This window comes from Myotis yumanensis, unplaced genomic scaffold (assembly GCF_028538775.1).
Source record: "Myotis yumanensis isolate MYYU_CA2020_CCGP unplaced genomic scaffold, mMyoYum1.0.hap1 SCAF_4, whole genome shotgun sequence".
Classification (NCBI taxonomy): domain Eukaryota; kingdom Metazoa; phylum Chordata; class Mammalia; order Chiroptera; family Vespertilionidae; genus Myotis; species Myotis yumanensis.
The window spans coordinates 77536416-77555145 of record NW_027223755.1 but is presented as its reverse complement, the minus strand read 5'-3'; the positions used below and the strand labels follow the sequence as shown (position 1 = coordinate 77555145).

The window sequence follows — 18730 nt, the reverse complement described above, 5'->3', positions numbered from 1 at the left end:
AGATTCTACAGTTTAAAAAGTTGGTGGTGATCCCTTTAAAAGGAATCAACTAATTTAGCATTAATTTAAAAGAGGGCACAGGGGTATTTTTTATGGTGAATTTATTGGCCACATTACTTGAAATCCTTCTATGCAAGATACTGTGGAAAGTTCCAGACTTTCATACTGTGAAGGAGAAAATATTCAGTAGATATCCCCAGGGATCTGTTGAATCTCACTGAAATAATGGTGTGCGTATGAGCAAGTATTTCATCTAAATATTCTCTGAAACAAAAGAATAATGTCACATTTTCTGTTATGGTACAAAATTGTAAATCATCTATTAAGTCAAGCTTTTTTATTGTGATGTTCTTATTGTTTTGAAAGTAAAATTTGAAAAGACCTCTTTTACAACTTTAAGCTCTTCTTGTAGTTTTTGCTCTTGGTATTTCACTATAGCTTTAGTCTATGAATCTTGTATCCTCTTACCGAGTTGTAATTTTTAACCATATTTTTTTCTGACTCAGTTTTTCCTTTTTGTCCTTGAATTCCACTCTATCTGATATTGATTATTGCTATTTCAGCTTTATCTTATTTATATTTTCCTGCCGTTTCCTTTTCCTATTTTCACTCTGTTTTGTTATTGTTAATCCTCACTCAAGGATATTTTTTTCCATTGATTTTTACAGATTGGAAGGGAGGGAGAGGGAGAGAGAGAGAAACATTGAAGTGAGAGAGACACCTCTGTTGGTTGCCTCTTGCATGTGCCCCCACTGGAGCCGGGGATCAAACCTCCAACCCAGGACAACTTGACTGGGAATTGAACCCATGACCCTTCGGTGCACAGGCCAATGTCCTAACCACTGAGCACACCACCAGGGCTTTCACTCTTATTTTAACATTTCATTTAGATGGTTTTATTATTTTTATTATTTTATATTTTTTACTTTATTTTTATTGTTGACACTATTACAAATGTCCCCATTCCCCCCACCTTTTGCTCTTCTCCATCCAGCCCCTGCCCCCCTTCCCTCTGTCCATCACTAATCTGTTGTCTGTGTCTATGAATTATGCATATATGTTCTTTGACTAGTCTCTTCACCTTCTTTCATCCAGTCCTCCTCCTGTCGGACAGCTGTCAGTCTGTTCCAAGTCTGATAGTTTTCTTATAGATAGAATAAAGCTGAATTGAATTTTATTTTAATCAGATCTACAGTTGATTTTTTGTTTGAATAAAAACTAAGCATATTAATATATTGTGATTTCAATGTATTTGGTTTATTTCTACCATTTTACTTTATAAATATATATTATTGTTTTTTGTAGTTTTCCTCATTTCACCTTTGTTATCATTTTGGCTTAATGTTTTATTCCTGTACTTGCATTGCCTTTCTTCATTAATTAAGAAATTCAATTATATTCCTCATTAAAATTGTGATTACTTTTCTGTCTTTCACCATTATATTGAAATCTGTCTCTTTCTCTCTTACAACTTTTATATACTGTACTATTGAAATTAAATACCTATTTCTCTTATCCCAAGAGACATTTTACTTATTTATATCTCCCAGTCCTGATTTGAACTCTTAGGAATAATTAATTTCTAAGTTCTCATCATGGCAAATACTTCTGCACCCCCATTCCTGACATTATTATTTCAAGATATTATCATATGGCTCTTTTGTTTCCAGAATTCTTTCTCAAAATTATGAATTAACTAGAGGCCCGGTGCACGAAATTCATGCATGGGTAGGGTCCCTAGGCCTGGCAGGTGATCAGGGCCAATCAGGGCCTTCCTTCCCCTGGCTGCCAGCTGCTGGCTGGGGCCTTCCTTTGTTACGCACTGCCCCCTGGCGGTCAGCGCACATCATAGTGAGCAGTCGAACTCTGGTGGGTCTAACTCCAGAGGGGACAATTTGCGTATTAGCCTTTTATTATATAGGATAACCTGTATATCTTATTTCACTGTATTTTAAAACTCCATACTATAGGTGAGAAAACTAATGTTAAGTTATTTAAACTTTTCGCAGTGACCCTGTTCTTTCTTTATGGAAATGAAAGTCGTTTTTGTTGTTGTTTTCATTTAGTCATAGGGTTCAGAGGTTCGGAGATTTCACAAGGCTGTATTTTTTGGGGATATACCTTTTATTCATTATTGTTATCTAGGACACCATGAGCCATTTAACAAGAAGATGTAGGGCTACTTTTTATTTAAGCATAGATAATTTTTTCCTAGTATTTCTTTATTCTCTGTTTTTTAAATCTTATTTTGAAATTCATATTATTTATATTCTGGTCTCTAGTCTCTGTCTTCTAAATCTTATCTTATGATATTGCTTAGAAATTTTGCTCTGTGTTATAAGCTGTTTCTTCCATTGATCTTCTAGACAATTAATTTAGCTTGAAGCAGTGGCCATTCATTTTTCTGTTCTGAATATTGAAAGGGTTCACTTTCCTGAACCAAAGAAAGACTTTGGACTTTGAATTTTTATATGCGCATTTGTGAAGCAAATTCTCTCAGTACCAATACCAGTCAGGCTACATGGGTTTCTCCAGCAACTAGAAGCTTACTGGCTGTGTAAGATTTGATCATTTTATTTTACTGAGCTGGTGTCATAGTACTTTGACCTTTCTAGTGAGATGTTTCAGGGGGATCTCTTTGTTCTTGAGCCCCTCCTAGGGTTCATGTGTGAGGAACAGGTATAAGGCTCCAACAAGAGGTCCAGGAATGATTCACTTCCCCAGTGTGGACTACCACCCATGCTGGGCCATTTGTGCCAGCAAGATCTGTTGACCACACTTCATGCAGCAAGTGACAGAGTCAGGGCTCCCCCTTGAATCTGATGGATTCATTGACAGATGCTACTTGTGTCCTCTTAGAAGGGCATATGATCAGTGTGTGGTCTTCCTTGCTCTTTAGCATTTTCCTAAAACTAAGTAATTAAAACCCCAGTAATGAGTCACATGACACTTTCTCATTCCTCAGGAAAGCCCCAGCCCCTTTAGTTAGATGTTATACTTGAAGTTGGATGTCAGGACAGAATTATAGAAGAAGGGCTTTTGATTTCCTGGGAAGGGTGTGGTTTATTGATTTAATCAACTCAGTAATATGCATACTGCTGCTTCTTGCTCAGGAGGAGTTGATTTAGGCAGAAATTTCAATAAGAAGGGAGCATATTGGCTCAGTCACGGTCACTCAGTGGTCGAGCATCGATCTATGAACTAGGAGGTCATAGTTTGATTCCTGTCAGAGCATATGCCAGGATGGCGGGTTTGATCTCCAATTGTGCAGGAGGCAGCCAATCAATAATTCTCTCTCATCATTGATATTTCTAGTTCTCCCTCTCCCTTCCTCTCTGAAAGAAATAAAAATATATTGAAAAAAAGAAAGTAGTATATTGAATCCATATTATTATAGAAAGGCTTTGTCAACTAATGTACCTAATATAGTATTTTATTCACTGCCACTGCAATCCAGCCTTGTATTTGGATCAAGGGAAATATAAGATCTGTTCAAGCACTGGTTTTCATTGATTCTGTTTCTGAGTTTATTACTAATGAAAAAATGCTTTATGAGAATATGCCAATTTTTCCGGGAATTACTCAGGCCTACTTAACTACATATAGGTTTTTCTTAGATACCATAAAATTTGGTACTTTGTCAATTTGACTTGTGTATGATCCATCTTTTGTTGTGAATCATTTGTGTTTCTGGCCTCCTTATTAACTCTCAACAAAATATTTTCATCTCTTTAATTTTCTCCTTCAAAACTGATGATATCCTTCTGCTTGAATAATCTTATTAGTTTTTAATTGTCAGCATTGTTTGTTGCCCTTAAAGTAAGTTAATTGGCTTTGCTCTTGGGAGAGTGCACTTGAAGTTCATAGGCCATGAATTTTGGGACCACGTCTTTGATGACCTTCATCCTTATGAAACATGACATCAAAGATAGCAATTTTGTTTGCATCATTGCCCAACACCTAATTACCTTCCCTGCCTGTTCATTCTTAAAAAGCCCTTTGATGTCTGCAGTAGCCTTGTGCTTTGAAAGACTAGAAAATGGTGCAAGGGATCTGTCTCTACTGAGTTCATGCTCCTCTGAAATATTAAATAATGGTATTATGCTAGAAAGATGATGCTGTGAAACTGTGGTAATTAAAGTAATTACTCATCTATTTGCAGGAGCAAAAGTCTTTAATCTACCAAGGGTCTCAATTTAGAGAGAGAATTTCTCCCTGATATACTAGTTTGCTAGTTTGAGACTCATCTTTAGGAGAAACCAGAAGCAAAGCAAGACTGGGCTTGCAAATTTGGAGTTAGGAGATTATACTTGGGGGGTGGCAGCAGGCATTTGTGAGGTTGTGACAATATTCATTAAAATGGTAAAGCACTTTGGTTTCTTAGGAGAAGGCAAAGCCACCAGAAACTAAGAATGCAGATGATCCACATTGGGTTTAATGAACCCAGCATGCATGGTGTAGCGCAGCCGTGGGCAAACTACGGCCCGCGGGCCGGATCCAGCACGTTTGAAATGAATAAAACTAAAAAAAAAAAGACCGTACCCTTTTATGTAGTGATGTTTACTTTGAATTTATATTAGTTCACACAAACACTCCATCCATGCTTTTGTTCCGGCCCTCCGGTCCAGTTTAAGAACCCATTGTGGCCCTCGAGTCAAAAAGTTTGCCCACCCCTGGTGTAGCGCTTAGAGTGAGGCGGGTCTCCAAGTCAAAGCTCAGCTTCACTAGCTCTTTGATTGTCTATGAATGACTTATTCTCTGACTTTTAATTTTTTTATTTGTAAAAATGGCAAAAATATTTTTAGCACTTCATAATAAAAAGAGATAGTTTATAGAAAGGGTCACTGTAAAGTGCCTGCAACAGGTTTAATTTTCTTCCCTTGATTGTCAAAAATGGGGACAATGAGTTGTCATAATTCATGAACAATAAGAGATACCATCAAACCATTTGCCTCTACTGTTGAGAGTATAAAGTAGTGCCACCTATTCAGAGAGCAGTTCAGAATATTAGTTTGAGTATTTTTCAAACTGGACACTTGACCCAGAAATCCAGTGCTTAGGAATTTGCCTTACAGAAAGCCAAAGCATGTAGTCAATAAATATGTTCAATTGCAGTCAATTGTAAACAACATAAGTGTCCATCACAAGGCGAGTAGTAAGTGTTGCTGGGGATGCTTTAGTGCCCTCCATGGTGACTTTGTATATGAAAAAGACTCAAAGTTTATTTTGGTGGTAAAAAATCCAGGTTTGCTTTATCTATACTAATAAAAGAGTAATATGCAAATTGGTCACGACACCCTCACAGTCATGACCTGATATGCTAATTAGTCATGACAAGGTATACTAATTAGTCTTGACCAGTATGCAAATTGACCACTCCAACACAATAATAAGAGAGGAATATGCTCATTAGCCATGATATACTAATTAGTCAAGACCAGTATGCAAATTGACCATCACTCCAACACACAAGATGGCTGCCCCAATGTGGTCAAAGATGGCTGCCCCCATGTGGCCACAAGATGGCCTGCAGGGGAGGGCAGTTGGGGGGACCAGGCCTGCAGGGGTGGGCCATTGGGGGAGACCAGACCTGCAGGGGAGGGCCATTGGGGGAGACCAGGCCTGCAGGGGAGGGCTGTTGGGGGAGACCAGGCTTGCAGAGGAGGGCCGTTCAGGGGGACCAGACCTGCAGGGGAGGGCAGTTGGGGGGGACCAGGCTTGCAGGGGAGGGCAGTTGGGGGGGACCAGGCTTGCAGGGGAGGGCAGTTGAGGGGCAACCAGGCCTGCAGGGGAGGGCAGTTGGGGGTGACCAGGCCTGCAGGGGAGGGCAGTTGAGGGGGACCAGGCCTGCAGGGGAGGGCAGTTGAGGGCAATCGGGCTGGCAGGGGAACAGTTAGGTGTCAATCAGGCCAGCAGGGGAGTGGTTAGGGGGCAATCAGGCAGGCAGGCAGGCGAGCGGTTGGGAGCCAGCAGTCCCAGATTGGAGAGGTTGCAGGCTGGACTGAGGGACACCTCCCCCACTCCCAGCACATGAATTTCATGCACCGGGCCTCTAGTTTAAATATAATTTCAAAACGATAGTTATTATTTGAGCTTTTTAAAAAATATATTTTTAAACTGTGAACTATGTATAACATAAAATTGGCCATCTTAAACCATTTTTAAGTGTACACTTCCATGGCATTTAGTACATTTACATTGTTGTGCTACCATCATCATTCCATCCACAGAATTCTTTTCATCTTGCAAAACTGAAACTCTGTATCCTTTAAACACTGACTCCTTATTTCACTTACCCTCCAGTCCCCGACAACCACCATACTACTTTCTGTCTCTATGAATTTGACTACTCTAATGGAATCAGAACATTTTTCTGTTTGGAATTGGCTTATTTCACTGAGAGTGATGTCCTCAGGGTTCATCTGTGTTGTTAAAATGTCAGAATTTCCGCCCTGACCGGTTTGGCTCAGTGGATAGCGCGTCGGCCTGTGGACTGAAGGGTCCCGGGTTCGATTCCGGTCAAGGGCATGTGCCTTGGTTGCGGGCACATCCCCAGTGGGGAGTGTGTGGGAGGCAGCTGATCGATGTTTCTCTCTCATCGATGTTTCTAGCTCTCTATCCCTCTCCCTTCCCCTTTGTAAAATATCAATAAAATATATTTTTTTAAAAATGTCAGAATTTCCTTCCTTTTTAAGGCTGCATAATATTCCACAGTGTGTATTTTGTTTATCCATTCATCCATCAGTGGACACTTGGGTTGCATCCACCTCTTGACAATTGTGAATGATGCTGCTATGAACATGGGTCTGCAAATATTTCTTCAAGTCCCTGTTTTCAATTGTTTAGGGTATATTCCTTGAGCTTTTAAATGCAACTTATAAATATTACTAATGCATTAAAAAATCTAGTGGATTTTAGTAGTCACTTAAAGAGGCTTTTAAATGATATTTGATTCCATTTTCATACTTGTTAATGAATCACCTCCATATATTTTAAACTGCTTTTATATATTAAATACATGTAATATTTTCAATTGTGCAACTTAAAAATCTTGGCAGCTACTCAACTCTTAAAAAGGTAATTAAAAACTAAATGTATCAATACTCAAACCTATATTAATTTACAAAACTTGAATTTCATTTCAATGACCTAATTCTGTATGTATGCATAGTCACATTTAACTTAAAAAATCACAACTTTAAATAAATGAATTATTTATTTTAAATTGTGATTACAGGACAATCTAATGGAAAGGGCCAAATGCTGTTAAATATTACAGGTACATAATTTTTGCACAGATTTCTTAAAGGAAAAGTATTCACTTAATGGCTTTGATTCTCTTAAACATTTCTGTACTTCATTCTCATTTCCCAAGATTGACATCAAGGAAGATAATTACCATCTAGTTATTTGAGTTTATTTAACCCTGAATATTTAACCCAGCATGAAGTCTGGATCTGCAGACATTCAGGGTACCTTTTATTGAAACTATAGAAACTATTACATCATTTCATATATTTGGGAAGTTTCCTTCTCTGCTTGCTCCATTTATGTCTATGATCAGAGATTTCAGCTGGCATACTGACTAGATTCTCAATTATTTTCCTAATAGGATATATCAAACCTTATTTATAATTACTGTGTAAAAACTCTATTACTCAAAGGAGACGGTCACATATCCAGGATTGTTAGACACATTTCACTGTTTATTATACACACTCATGTATGCAGCTCTCATGCAAGTGATCACTTGATTACATGCTGCATTTCTTTGGTTCCTGAGAATGGAAATGCCTTCTTGCCTAAGTCCAAAGACTATGCAGCTTGATGGAAATTCCATATATTTTCATATACTTTCTAGGATCAGGCAATTCTTTGTACTAAAGTGGGAATGGATGGAATTCTGACACCTTGTGGCATTGTTTGACTTGTAGTTACAGCATATAAAGTCTCTAACAGGGCATCCCATTGCATAGTGTGAGGTGATGACATTTACATTACAGTATGTGTGGATAGCTTCTCCCTGTTATGCGGTGTACAATCTCTGCTGCTGTATAGCATATCTATATTCTTCTGACATTTAAGTAAGTGCTATTTCAGCCACATGGGTAGCCAATGATGTATTACTATCACCGTAACTGTTTTCCCTTTTCATGTGAGATCTTATAGGGGTACCTAGTCCATTGATCCTTCTCCTACTACTTAATCTTCCATTCCTCTCTTTTTCTCACTTCCCATTTAATCCACCATAGATTCCATGGTCCATCATTTAGAAATATGTATTAACAATACTCTAAACTCCCTTGCCATCTGAATTTCTTTCTCACATCTAATAGACAAAACCCTAACCATGGATGAACCCTAATCTCTGAGTGAGCCTGTCAGTTGCCTAGAGTCACTGGAAAATAGGCTTATTGTTGGCACTGTAAGTTCATCTTGTTCATCTACCATAGAGAGGCCCCGGATGTCCCCTGGGAACCTGCTGGGTTCTCAGGTCAGCTCTGACGCACAGTATCTGCAGTACCATTTCAGCCTCAAAGATCAGACTTCCAGCCACCCAGCACCAAAGACCTATCACCCCATCTCCTGTTTCATGAAGTAGACATAGGTGTGAGAGGACATTGATCATTTCCCTCTACTATATAAATATGTCTGTATCTCTGTGCATCCTGCCCTTCTTCCCCCAGGCTACAAGAGAAGTGCTTTTCTTCTATCTAAGGTAATTGCTCCACACAAATTCTGGTTTCACTCAGTCTAACTCCTTAGGGATCTTGTACTAAATATTATTATCCCTTTAATAATTATAATCCCTCACCTTTAACTACATCTCATTCCCATTGGCTTTTAGAAATGCTCATCTTTTCCACAAAACAGAAGAAAACTATAACATTAAAAAAATAACAAAATCTCTTTTTCCTAAACCCCAAACCCCCTACCAGACCTATTTCTGTCTTTATCTTCCAGTAACCTCTCCAAAGGTAGTCTGATTGCACAGAAATAATACTCAACTTTGGTTATCTAGCACTGTTTAGCATCTCTAGTTATATTAAGTGGACTTATGAAATTACTAGTGGTCCGGTGCATGGATTCGTGCACATTGAAAGGAAATTAATTAGAAGAAAGATTCGTGCAGTAATTACATTACTACAAAAAATTACATGTCAAAATAGTATATATAATATAGTATTATAAAATTAAAATACAAAATATTTTAATATCGCTATTCGCCCTTTCTCTATAATAGACGGTGCCAGCGAGAGCTTTATATGTATCACACATGCACAAGTCAACGTTTATTTTTAAATTGCCAGTGCGTCATTTGTACTGGCCGGTTGGTTGGTCGGATGGACGGATGGTCGGTCACTTAGCCTTTTATATATACATAGATCTTAATTAGTAATACTTGCAAATAACATGAGAATGTTTAAAACTTGGGACTCTAACCCTGGCCTGTTTGGCTCAATGGTTGGAGTGTTGTCCCGCAAACCAGAGGGTTTGATATTTTAATATCGCTATTCGCCCTTTCTCTATAATAGCAGTGGCGCCAGTGAGAGCTTTATATGTATCGTGCATGTGTGAGTCAACGTTTATTTTTAAGTTGCCAGTGCGTCATTTGTACTGGCCAGTTGGATGAACTGTTGGCCACTTAGCCTTTTATATATATAGATAGCAAAATTCCCAAATATATTCAATTATGTCTATTTAAAGTAAAATGGTAACATAGGGTATAATTAAAAAGATAATAAATAAAAGATATTAGAAGGATGTGGAAAATTGGAGCACACATTCATTGCTGGTAAGAATATAAAATGGCGAAGCTATATTGGAAAACAATTCGGCAGTTTCTTAAACAGTTAAACATACATTTGCCATACAACTCAGCAGATGGCCACTGATTAGCAGATGTGCTATATTCATACAGTGGAATACTACTCAGCAGGAAAAAGGAGTCGAGTACTGACTCATGCCATAGCATGGATGATCCATTTTGCTAAGCTAAAGAAGCCAGCCAAAAAAGACAACATATTATATGATTCCACTCATATAAATTTCCAGAAAAGGCAATTTTATAGTGACAGAAGTAGATTCATGGATGACTGGGGCTGGAAATTGGCACAATGAATCTTTTTGGGGTGATGCAAACCTTCCAAAATTGGATTGTGGTAAGGGAGAAGTACACACTTTTAGAGGGTCTGGGTGCGGCCCCAAGCCTGAGAGACCAACACAGAGGGGCACCTGCTCCGAGCCTCTGTGGCACGGCTGGGGGCAGGCCCCCAGTGGACACACACACACACACACACACACACACACACACACACGGGGTGCCTGCCTGGAGCCTCTGCGGCACGGCTGGGGCAGGCCCCCAGCAAGGACACACACACACACACACACACACACACACACACACACACACGGAGAGCTTTCTCCGAGCCTCCGCGGCCCTCCCCTGAGGGCTCCCGGACTGTGAGAGGGGGCAGGCCGGGCTGAGGGACCCCCACCCCCCAGTGCACGAATTTCATGCACCGGGCCTCTAGTATTATAATTATGTATGGGGACAGATGACTACTAGACTTACCTTTGTGATCACTTTGTAAGGTATATACATGTTTAATCACCATGTTGCACACCTGAAACTAACATAATATTGTATGTCAATTATAATTTTTTAAAAAAATACCTGCTGAGAAGCCAAAATCAAAACAAAACAAAAACAAAATTTGGAATGCAGTAAAGGTTGTGCAATTACTAAAAATTATTGGATTGTATATTTAAGACAGGTAAATATATGATATATAAGTTGTACTTTAATGAAGTTATGTGAAACAGAAAGAAGCAGCAAGCACCAAATCATTTGATAAGTTTGTTAATTGCACCATTTGCTTAATGTCAATGAAAGTGAAATTATATAAAACAAGTTAACATGATCTACTGCTCTTAGATATTAGGATATCAAAATAGCAATATTTGTGTTTCACAAGCTAATTTTAAACAACATTTTCTTGCTCATATAATAATGAGGGAAATACCTCTTTCCAACCCACTGGTTCCAGCTACCAAAGTGATAAGGAGTTCTCTTCTTTTATACTTTGTTAACACACTGCAAGTGTGTCCTTTCCTTGACTATGCATGGTTAGGATGGCATAGAATATCTGACCCATGATGAAATCTTGGTGAAGAGAATCCATAGCCAATAACATTTAATGAAGGTCTTTTAGAACTCTTTGACCATAATTAAAATACTGTAAAGTTTGGAATAGAATGTTTTGATCTAAGAAAATTAAATCCCTTTTTAATCTCTAATATTTGTTCACATACATGTTAGTAATTCTTGAATAATGAGGTGACATTGTAAGTTTGAATTTTAAAGTAATCAGTTGCCAACCAGAAAGTAAAACGCAATCATATAAGAAACTGGGTTCATCACAATTTGTAAGGAAGGAAATTTAGGCAAAAGAAATAAGGAATGGCATAAACTCTATTCTTAGGAAGGGGAGTCTGAGGTTGGCTTTATTAGAACCTTCAACATGAAAGGACACACATCTATCATTTTCCTCTTCTCTAAAGAGAGACTGAAAGGACATAATTCTAAGGAGGTGTTGCAGTTAGAAGGAATGAATTTCCTGACAAGTTGGTTTATTTAAGAATGGGATTATGAAAGAGACTATGCAGGCTTCTCTCTGGGAATCCTAAATGTGTACAGAATGTCAACATAGGTATATATGCATGAATCTACCAAAGAAATAAGCATTTTATATTTTTTGTGAAAACTTTTCCTCAATTTCTTCAGAATTTGACTTACTTTGTTGTGAGTCTAATATTTATTTAAAATGGCAAAATAATGTGTTGTCTGGAGGACAGTAGAGTAGGTTTAAAAAATTTATAACCTGGTAATTTGTGGTGTGTGAAGCATGCTTATTTACAAGGTTGACATATCTACGTGTATACTACAAAGATGGTCTTTTTCAGAAATGTGATTTGTAGCCAGCACATCTGTTGTTCTTATGTAAGGGATTACAGTGAACTATTTTAGTTGAACTTCAGCTGCAGAGTAACAGAATGTTAAAGCAGCTTGCTAAAAAGGTGTTCCCTTTTTCAAATTTTGTTCCTTTATAATGAACTTTTAAAGTGTTCTCTGTATGAGAAAACCTCATTCTTCATTAAAAAAATGGAAGTTTTATGTGGTTTTAAGTTGTATTTTTGTCATTCTATAGTATTTAGATGATATCTAAACATTTTAAATGTTAAATTATATCCAAGTTTGATATTGTCCAGTAACAATTTTTCATAAAACCTTATCAACAGCTCTGGCTGAGTTACTCAGTTGGTTGGTGCATCACCCCATACACCAAAAGGTTGTAGATTCCATTCCTGGTCAGGGCACATACCTAGGTTTTGGGTTCAATCCCAGGTTGGGGTTTGTGTAGGAGGCAACCAATCAATGTTTTCCTCTCATCTATATCCCCCCTCTCCCCCCCCCCCCCACATGCTTCCTTTGAGTCTTGTTCCTTTGAATGTGAGATTTTTTTTGTCTTTTAAAAATCTCAAATAAACTGTTCTGGCTTTTCCTTGCATTAGGGCTTGTTAGGAAATCCTGACTATTATGTTACATTCCCAAGAGTTAATAAACTGCATGCATACAATCTCTGTGAAAGGGAAATTTCCCCCCACATATTTCTGTTGTAATTTTTAACAAATATTAATCATTTAATTGGTCAGTCTTCAGGAAACTGACCTTTATTTTCTGTGTTTCTCAAAACAGCAGCAACAACATTCAAATTAAAAATGATTTAATGTTTCAGTTCTGCTTGAAAGAACATATACTGATCATCTAAAAATGTCATTGAAGTAAATTATAGCAGGAAGAGGTGTAGAGTAGGAATGCCTAGCTTTCAAGTTGCCCAGTCTAGATCAGTCCTTCTTAAACCTTAAAGTGCATATGGATCTCCTGAATATCTTGTTAAAACGCAGATTCTGGATCAGTGATTCTGGAGTGGAATCTGAGTTGGCGTTTCTTACCAGCTCCCAAGTGATGCACTACCAGTAAGTTGCTAGTCCATGGACCACACTGTGAGATGCGGGGGTCTAAATAGACTGTCCTTAATATTCATAGAAAACTCTTCCTACAGATCATATGTGACATACATTTGCAAACATTTTTATTGCCATCATACCAAAGTTGAACAACGGTATAGTCATCTTCTAGAGAATGGAGATCATATAATATTAACATACTTAGAAAGAATCCATGACTATGAGCCTCCTTAGTACTGTCTTTCTAGCTAGCTGAGCTACATATACAACTAAACAGACTGACACACAAACAAAAATCAAATTGCTAGACCTAAATATTCATAAATTATTAGACTGGCCAAATATATTTGTGATGTGGAAGGATATATCTTTATCGGTTCTGTTTTGATTTTGTGAACTGTTATCTACCTAGTAAGGAAAGAAAATCTTTGCTAGGTAAGAGAAGTTATTCAAGTAGGCACCAGGGAGCAGGCGGGGCATGTGAATGAGTGAGGAGTTCTGGAAGTGGCTGGGGAGCGGTGTCACACAGAGGGTGCACATGGCTCCATCGCTGCCATGAAGCATGGCAGGCTAGCATGGCCAGAGCTTCAGCTTTTCAAGAAAAGCCAGAAATAAAAATTTCATGTGAAAGTTCCCAATTTAAAAATGTTGGCTACTAAATTTAAATTCTTTTAAAACATTATGCGGGCCAAGAAAACACATCTGTGTCCCAGACACAGCCCCTGAGCCACCCACTTACAATGTCTAATGTTGTAGACTACACTAAAGTCTCATGTTTTGAAAAATGAATTTTCAAAATGAAACTTTCTGACCTTTTGTCTTTAGCCACTTTTGTCAGAAGAAATAGACTCTGCTTTATGTATTTGGAGGTACTGGAGTAAGATTGGTGTGTGATCAGTAAACCTGTCTTTTCATCTTCTTTCACATTCCAGATTACAGGACTGGCCCATGTTTCACTCAGGTCAACAACCAGATGTGCCAAGGGCAGCTGACAGGCATTGTCTGCACGAAGACTCTGTGCTGTGCCACCATTGGCCGGGCCTGGGGCCACCCCTGTGAGATGTGTCCGGCCCAGCCTCAGCCCTGCCGGCGGGGCTTTATCCCCAACATCCGCACTGGAGCTTGCCAAGGTGAGTTAGCCGTCTGCCTATGTACAGAGTCACCCATATGTCAGGTCTTCTTTCATTGCACTTGCAGGACCTGCCACTATGGGGGGTAACCTTTAACCCTGTACCATTTCTGAGATCAGCTTCATTAGCAAGCATGACCAGAGATGGCTTATCTTTTGGGCACCTAATAACTAATTAATTTTCAACTCTTGACATAAATGGAGAAGCGAGAGGTAATATGAAAAACTGGAGAAAATTTTAAAATACAGTTTAAGATATTTAATAGAGTCAGAAGACAAATCACTCCATGTCTTCATCCACTTGGCACTCTATGCTCTCTTCCACAGCTCCTCAAACTATACACATGTAAATACTCAGGAAAAACATTTTATTCCTTTTTCCTAATCTGAGAACCTGAGCCTAGGCAACAGGGAGAAGAGAGCTACCCAATACCCAATTAATAGTGTCTTCAAAGACAAAGTGTGGACTTCCAGGATTACAGTTATTTCAGAGTTTATAACCTGGTTGTTTGCTATTTTGTCTGCAGACAATTTTCCCAAACTCATTCTGATACATATCCTAATATGTAAAAACCCAGGGTCCATAACGACCAACCAAAGGCTCGACCAAACAATGGAAGTCAGTCCTGTAGTCAGTGCTGGGTTGCAGTGGTGAACCAGCACTGACTGCCACTGGTGCGGGCGCAGCGACCCAGCACTGACTGCCGAGGGGGCTGCAGATCAGGCATGGAGAGAGGCCAGGAGGGAGAGGCAGGGTCTGATCCGCAGCCTCCGTGGCAGCTGCTGATCAGCCATTGCCTCTCTCTCTCCGGCTTCATCAGCAGCTGCGCCTCTGTTTCTCTTCGGGCCTCCATGGGGGCTGCTGATCAGCCCCGCCTCTCTGATCAGGCCTGGATATAGGTCTGGAGATGCTGACTGGCATAGAAACCGACCAATCAGAACCAAATCTGGGTGAACCGTGGGGAGCCAATGGCTGCCTAGGAGGCGGAGCTTTTGACGCTGACTGGCATAGGAACCGCCCAATAAGAACCAAATTGGCTGGCAGGGGAGGGCAGTTGGGGGTGAGATCAGGCCAGCAGGGGAGGGCAGTTAAGGGCTCTCAGGCAGGCAGGCAGAGGCAGTTAGGAATGATCGGGCAGGCAGGCAGAGGAGTTAGGGGCAATCAGGCAGACAGGCAGGTGAGCGGTTAGGAGCCAGCGGTCCCAGATTGTGAGAGGGATGTCAACTGCTGGAGGCCCACAGGGATCGGGCCTAAACTGGCAGTCAGACATCCCCCAAGGGGTCCCCAGTTGGAGACGGTGCAGGCTGGGCTGAGGGCACACCCCCCTCCACCCCCGTGCACAAATGTCATGCACCGGGCCACTAGTTTTATATATCAGGGCTAGATTAGGTTTCTGAGGATACTGCAACAGTAAACTCCAAGCCAAGTAAGCAAAAATTGTTACATATTCACTGGATAATTGCCTTAATTTCAAGCCACCATGATTCTTATCATTTTTTTGGCTACTTCTCTGATATCATATGTACTAAACCCATTTTTAGAGCTTAGAAACAGAGCTCTGTAATGAACTCTCAAAAGGCAGTAGGATCATGGAAAAGTACTCTTTTATTATTCAAAGAAATTGTATTATTCATATTTTACACGTGGGAGTTAGGTTTATTTGTTATAATTAAATCATATAAAAAGTTAGATCTGAAGTTTTTCAAATTGATGTTAATATCCCGTGGCAGAGGCAGAGATGTCATCTATTCAGCCCATGTAAATGGCATATTACAGGAAGCCAGTCCAGTGTCCTAAAACTCAAATGAGAATTGTAGATTGCAGAGTTTGTACATAGGCTCAGTTTGATACAACTACCAGTCTGATTACATATAGTTCCTGATAAAGCAATAATTTTTTAAATAGAAGATAAGTTATACTATAGATTATCTAGTATTCACTATACTACATAGATTTCCCAGATTAGTATATAAATTACCATATAACTTATATAGATTAATTACCATTAAAGATGAAGAACTGTATAGATTTAGTAGATTAATACTGACTAGACTTGTTAGAGTAACACTTTTTGTTTTATTCTAATATACTTGCTTATTTATTGTCTTTATTCTCCCCCAGCTAGAATGTAAGCTTCATTAGGGCAGATATATGTTTTATTCATTAATGTCTCTGTTCTATTCATTAATTCTAGTGTCTAACATGCAATTGATGCTTAGTAAATATCTTTTGAATTAATAAATGTGATTAAAATTAAAATACTTCCCAAAACCACTTTTCATAGAAATAGTCCAGGTTGAGAAAAGCCTTTAACTTCAACCAGAAAATCCCAAGTTATTGACTCTCCTCATCTTTTGTATTTGCACTTACGCTTTTCTAGCCTGCTATTTTGTCAGAGAGCTCCAGTTTTCTGAACACAGTTACTAAAAATGTATGACCTGATCTCAAACTTTCTGAATGTCCTTCAGGATTTGGTAATGTCTGAAGTCCTATTTATTTGATTATGTTTATGTAGCAAAGATAAGTTTTGGGCTCCATTTCCCTAAAAAAAAATCTAATAGATTAATAGAGCCACAGGAGCAAAATGAAATTTGCCACATGGTTAAACTGTCTGGAAAAGCAAGTTTAAAAAGTTCTGCTTTATTTCAAAATCATGGCATAGTCAGAAAGTTCTCAATTAAATAGTAATCCACAGTTTAGGCTATTTTAAGACCACATCTTACTGTGATTTTATTTTTCCCTTTAAATTCCTAGACTGTTTCCCAAATACTGCTGCCAAATTAACTTGGATGATATAGGGCATGAAAAAATAACATAATAAAACATGATATGTACATGTCATACTTTTCTTTATAATAGTCATCTTTTAATAGGATAATTAAATGTTTTTATAGAGTTGATAAATTTCAGCTGTGTAGATGATAACTGTAAATATCTTAATATTGGTTCTAAAACATGGTTTATATTAATGAAGGGAGGACATTCTGAAGTTCTGAACATAATGTTATCCCATAGGTGACGCAATTAGAAAATTACCCTGTCAATGGCCTAAGAGGGACTGAAACATGATCATGTAATAAACAGAATAACAGAAAAATCAGGGCCAACAGAAAATTAAATGTTTTTCAAAAATTAAGCTATAAGGAAAGCAGTTAATATAACTGTTGCCATATTGACTTTCTGGCCTTAAATAAGCAGTGTTGGAAAGGTGGGCATTCCTAGGGTGCTATGAGGTCAGCCATGGCGAGTCTTGACTCCTTCCATATTGAGAGCCATTTCAGTTCAAGCCCCTGTGCCTATGGCTAATCACATGTAATCTTGTATGGTATTTTCTTCTATTTTATTATATAGTAAAAGGACCAAAACTAATTAACATAGATCTTAAAGATTTAAGCTATCATAAAATGAGAAACTTACAAAGTTTTAAAAATTGGTGTTAGGCCCCTTTTCAAGAATATTTACAAATTTTAAACTGCAATGTATATATGCTGTTTTCTCTCTCTTCCCCTCCCTCCCTTCCAGTCTCTAAAAATCAATGGAAAAATATCCTTGAGTGAGGATTAACAACAATAACTAACAAAAAAGAGTGAAAATAGGACAAGGAAACTGCAGGAAAAATATAAATAAAATGAAGCCAAAATAGCAAAATCAGTATCAGATAGAGTGGAATTCAAGGACAAAAAGGAAAAACTGAGTCAGAAAAGAATATGGTTAAAAATTACAACTCGGTAAGCAGTACAGACCCTAAATCACTCCCTGCAAAACAAATGCTGGTGTGACCTCTTTTCCAGTGGTATAATGTACAGAAATATTTAATTCCTTTAGTTAGACTGCACATGAATAATGTAGAGTAGTTTAATTTCAGCTGAAATCAGATGAACATGGCTAGTTCCTCCATTGTAGACTGGGAGGAAGATGTCCAAAGTAGAAAGTTATTTCTAGGCCTTCTATATAGCACTAAATAAAAAGGAGATTTCGTTCATTTGATTAGCATAAGATATTAAAGACAAATTTATCTTGGCTGTCTGCATTGACTAAGTTAACCAGATCATTACAAAGTTCAATTTTAATTCATATTGTGTGAATATAAAAGCCATTCCAATACAATTCAAAAATTTTACTTAAAATATACTTGATTATAGACACTCTTATTTAAAATAGCAGAATATTCCCCTTCTTTTAACAAGAAAATGGATAATAGGAAACAAGGCATGCTAAAGTAAAGTTCAACAACCCCCCAATTAAAAGAAGTGAGGAACACAGGCAGTTGTTGGAAGTCACTGGGACAAGGAGAATCTTCTATGAGTATCAACATCCTGAAATGCCATTCAGTGGTTGTGGATGTTCCATTGGAGAGGAAGAGAATGTCCCTGTGAGATAGATCTACTGGACACCCTCAGAGAAAAGAAGGGATGGTGAAGCAGAAACTTTGGAGGCAAACCATTTCTCGTATCCACTACCCAGCCTTCCAGCTCAGAGACACTCTCTGAGGTAAAGGAGAGGGAAGGTAAAAGAGGATGTAAGAACCACTCATGAGCAAAACAGAGTTAGTATCTGAAAAGGCATAA

The 18730-nt window shown here is 38.4% G+C and overlaps 1 protein-coding gene across 1 annotated transcript in view; it reads left to right on the top strand.

The window, feature by feature from the left end:
• Window positions 1-18730, top strand: part of FBN2 (fibrillin 2) — a 244389-nt gene that overhangs the window by 61350 nt on the left and 164309 nt on the right. Inside the window, exon 6 of the mRNA XM_070411499.1 lies at window positions 13965-14162. Coding sequence (XP_070267600.1) covers window positions 13965-14162 — 198 coding nt within the window. The remainder of the gene's footprint in view (window positions 1-13964; window positions 14163-18730) is intronic.